This window comes from Lathyrus oleraceus, chromosome 3, assembly GCF_024323335.1.
Source record: "Lathyrus oleraceus cultivar Zhongwan6 chromosome 3, CAAS_Psat_ZW6_1.0, whole genome shotgun sequence".
Taxonomy (NCBI): Eukaryota; Viridiplantae; Streptophyta; class Magnoliopsida; order Fabales; family Fabaceae; genus Lathyrus; species Lathyrus oleraceus.
In genome coordinates this window covers 477,705,022-477,708,545 of record NC_066581.1, presented here as the reverse complement: position 1 = coordinate 477,708,545, position 3,524 = coordinate 477,705,022, and the positions used below count along the sequence as shown (strand labels likewise).

General features: G+C 33.0%; 1 protein-coding gene across 1 annotated transcript; it reads right to left on the bottom strand.

The window, feature by feature from the left end:
- Positions 1-2,440: 2,440 nt before the first annotated feature.
- Positions 2,441-3,181, bottom strand: LOC127131726 (uncharacterized). The gene has a single exon (XM_051060646.1). It carries the CDS (start codon positions 3,179-3,181, stop codon positions 2,441-2,443), a length of 741 nt encoding a protein of 246 aa, XP_050916603.1.
- Positions 3,182-3,524: the final 343 nt, after the last annotated feature.

Here is a 3,524-nt window from a genome sequence, read left to right as displayed (position 1 = left end):
ATACATTGTTGAGTTAGGATTCACACAAGTTGACATTGGAAAGACAACTTATATGACCGAACCATTCATCATGGCTACTCAAGAAAAACGATTTTTTTTATGTAACAGACCCTTCAGACTTATCGAGGAGATGATCAATTATTCTTTAAGGAAAATGCATTCCTCATAGTGATGAAGATTTTGATATTCCTTCCACTCTTTTTTATGTAACACAAGTCTCTACTTCATATGAAGGAGTTGATCTAGATGATGTACATCATATTCGTAACGATCATTTAGAAGGCATATGGAAAATTTACAAGTAAGTATTTTTTATTCTTTATTCATAATTTATTGTAAGTTATAATTTCTAAGGTTATTTACTAACAAGTATTACTATTTGAAATTATAGGTGTTTAATGTCAATACACCAAGAGGCAAGATACCAAGACACCAAGATACTATTATTTGATATAATGATATGTAAATTATAGATTTCATGCCATTTTGGTTTTGATGTAATATATAACTTTTGGTTTTTAATGCAATATTTGCTTGGATGTAGTACAATTTTTGGTCAGATAAATTTTTTATTATTTCTGGTCTGATACGATTCAAAATAGTCCAGGTTAAAAATTTGGGAATTCTGTAAAATCAAAAAGGCTTAAATAATCTTTTAGTCCTTATAAATTGGCGTGTTTTTGTTTGTCGTCCCTGTATTTTTTTTCTAGATAAAGTCCTTATATGTTGAATTTCACTTGCTTTTAATCCAATAAAATTAAAATTTGAAGGAAAATCCGCATGTTTCCTGCAGATTTTTCTACGGATTTTAATTTTAGGGACTAAAAGCAAAAGGATTTTAACATTCAGGGACTATATTCAGGAAAAAAAGATACAGGGGCGAAAATCAAAAACACGCTAACTTACCGGGACCAAAAGACTATTTAAGTCAATCAAAAAATATATATTAAAAAACAAATAATTTCACAACAATTGTTTAATACAATCATTGTTATTGGTAGAGGGCTATCCAGAATAATAAACTCCAAACATGGCGTTGCTGGGTATCGAACCCATGACCTATAGATATTTCATTACGGCTATTCGATACAATCGTGGTTATAGGTAGTGCGTTTTCCAATTTACTACAACGGAAAATAGTCTATGATTGTAAATAAAACACTTACAATCATACATTATCTAACAACGGGCATAAACTGTCATTATATGTCTTTCACAACCATTGTCATATGTATTTTTTGTTGTAGTGTGTCCAATTAATTATGGCTAATGACAATCTCTCAGACAAGTCTTCGTCAGATTCGACGGAAGAATGTTGTTGAAAGGAAGCTTGGAGTAGGTTATTGTGGATAGGTGGATTATTGGATCAAGATTATTTAGGATCTTGCATGTAGCAGTTGAGTATCTACATCAACAGAAGAAATTGTCATTGGATTCGAGTGGAGGATAACGAATTGTGGTTATTAACATTTAGATTGTCGATAGTTCATTGTATCAAAATACTTTTATATTAACTATTGAAAATGTGGGAATACTTTGTTATTTTTCCCAATATTTTTAAACCATTAAAGATTGGAGTAGGCATAGTGAGATCGATTTCCAAACAATTATATATCTATGTGTACTTTCTTCCTTCCCTATCTCTCTTTAACTTTCATTCTTTAGCATGTAAAAGTTAAATCATATCACACTTTGCATGTCGTTTAGGTTAGATCATGCTTGTAGTGGTTTATTGTATAAACATAAGTGTGTTGCATCGAACCTATTGAATCATGTTTAAGTTGGTTGTATTAAAAAAACATATCTATTTTGAGATATTAAGGCACACACCTCTTCCAAACCCTAGACAACCCAATCCGACCTACTTTCAACACCGGCCACCAGGACGGAAAGTCTAATGTAAGCTAATCTAGCAGAAAAACCTCTCGTGAGATCTAGCAACTACAAACAGACATCCACCCAACCTTATTTCCCACACCAGCAATAGAACTAAATAACTCCACCAGGAACTCTTCTTCCCAGACTAAGAGAAAACGCCTTCACCTAATATTCCAAACCCAATCATTGACCTCACAACAAGAGACTTTTGCTCCAAGATGAGAAACAGCTTCTCAAAAGAAAGCCATATTTATTGGTAGGTATTTCAAGTCACTACAAGAAAACTGCTTAAAAGCTTTGACCGAAAGCTATAACTTTATTTTGTTGAAATGGCTAAAATAATATACAAATGAATAGTACAACAAATACTCCAACTTAGTACAACAAATGTTTCCGAACTACAGGATCTCAGGACCACAAAACGCAGAAAAACAAAATAATACAAAGTCACACCAGAGGCTAAATAATACAAGTCTAAACTAGAGAAATACAAGAGAATGGGAGCAAGCAACACAAACCAAAGCGAATTCAATCAAAAATTCAATACCTACTCAGTGGTAAGTTAATTTGAAGCAAGAGCTTCCAAAATAGCAACAAAAGCAGATATAGGATTTCCAAATATAGCTGAAAATATTAGCTTGAATACCAAAATTGCTATCTTTGCGTACTTGCTTATAGTTCTTGCCCTCCTTGAAATCCTCAAACTTTGATCCATCTCCATGCTCGTCAGTGCAAGTTGAGTTTCTCTATCATTACTTGAATTTGTAGTTGCAATTGATGTATCTCCTTGAGAAAAATAACCCCTCCTCCAGTTCTCAACTATCAAATCCTTGAAACAAGACACGTGATAACAACTATTTCTATCATAATAACACCACCCTTTAACATTTCCCACAACACTCCTATGCTTACATTTCACACACTTTGAATCAACTTTCTTGGACAATTTCAGTGTCACGGTACCACTTTCATCAGTAATACTATTTTTCAACTTCAAACAACAAGGGTGAAGATCATATCCTGTCCTAGAACAATGGTAGACAAACCCTAATATATCTTTTCCACAAGCATCGCAGTATCTTTCTCTATCTCCAGGTGGTTTCTTGTGAAATTCGAAATAGCTTTTCTCAAAAAATGGATGAAAGGCGTAAGGATCGGGATATGCACATTCTCCATGTAGGACATAGTTGCAATGAGAGCTGTTTTGACAATGGTAATTTGATCCAAACCCTAGTTGTCTACAACCGCTGCAAGTGAATGGTGCTCCTGGAGGCTTCTGTCGTAACAGGTGTTTATGATCCATCTCAGTTAGTTTTTAGATATCACAAACGTCTATGCTTTCTCTATATATATGCAGCGAAATGAAAGCGTGCCCAATAAGTTTCTTATTTTTCCCTATTTTTTATGACCTTCCAAGAAATGACTTCTTAATATACATGAAGTTACGTAGTTTTTCTTCTTCTAGAAAAAGCAATAACATCTTCATGATTTTTATGTATATCATTATCTTCTAGAACATTCATACTTATTTCCCCAGTTATGTGAGTTTCGTATTATATATTCCCAACTTCCTAGTTAAAGAAATGAATCAGCATTATATAATTAATAATTGTAGTTATCCATTTAAACACATTATCTCAGATTAT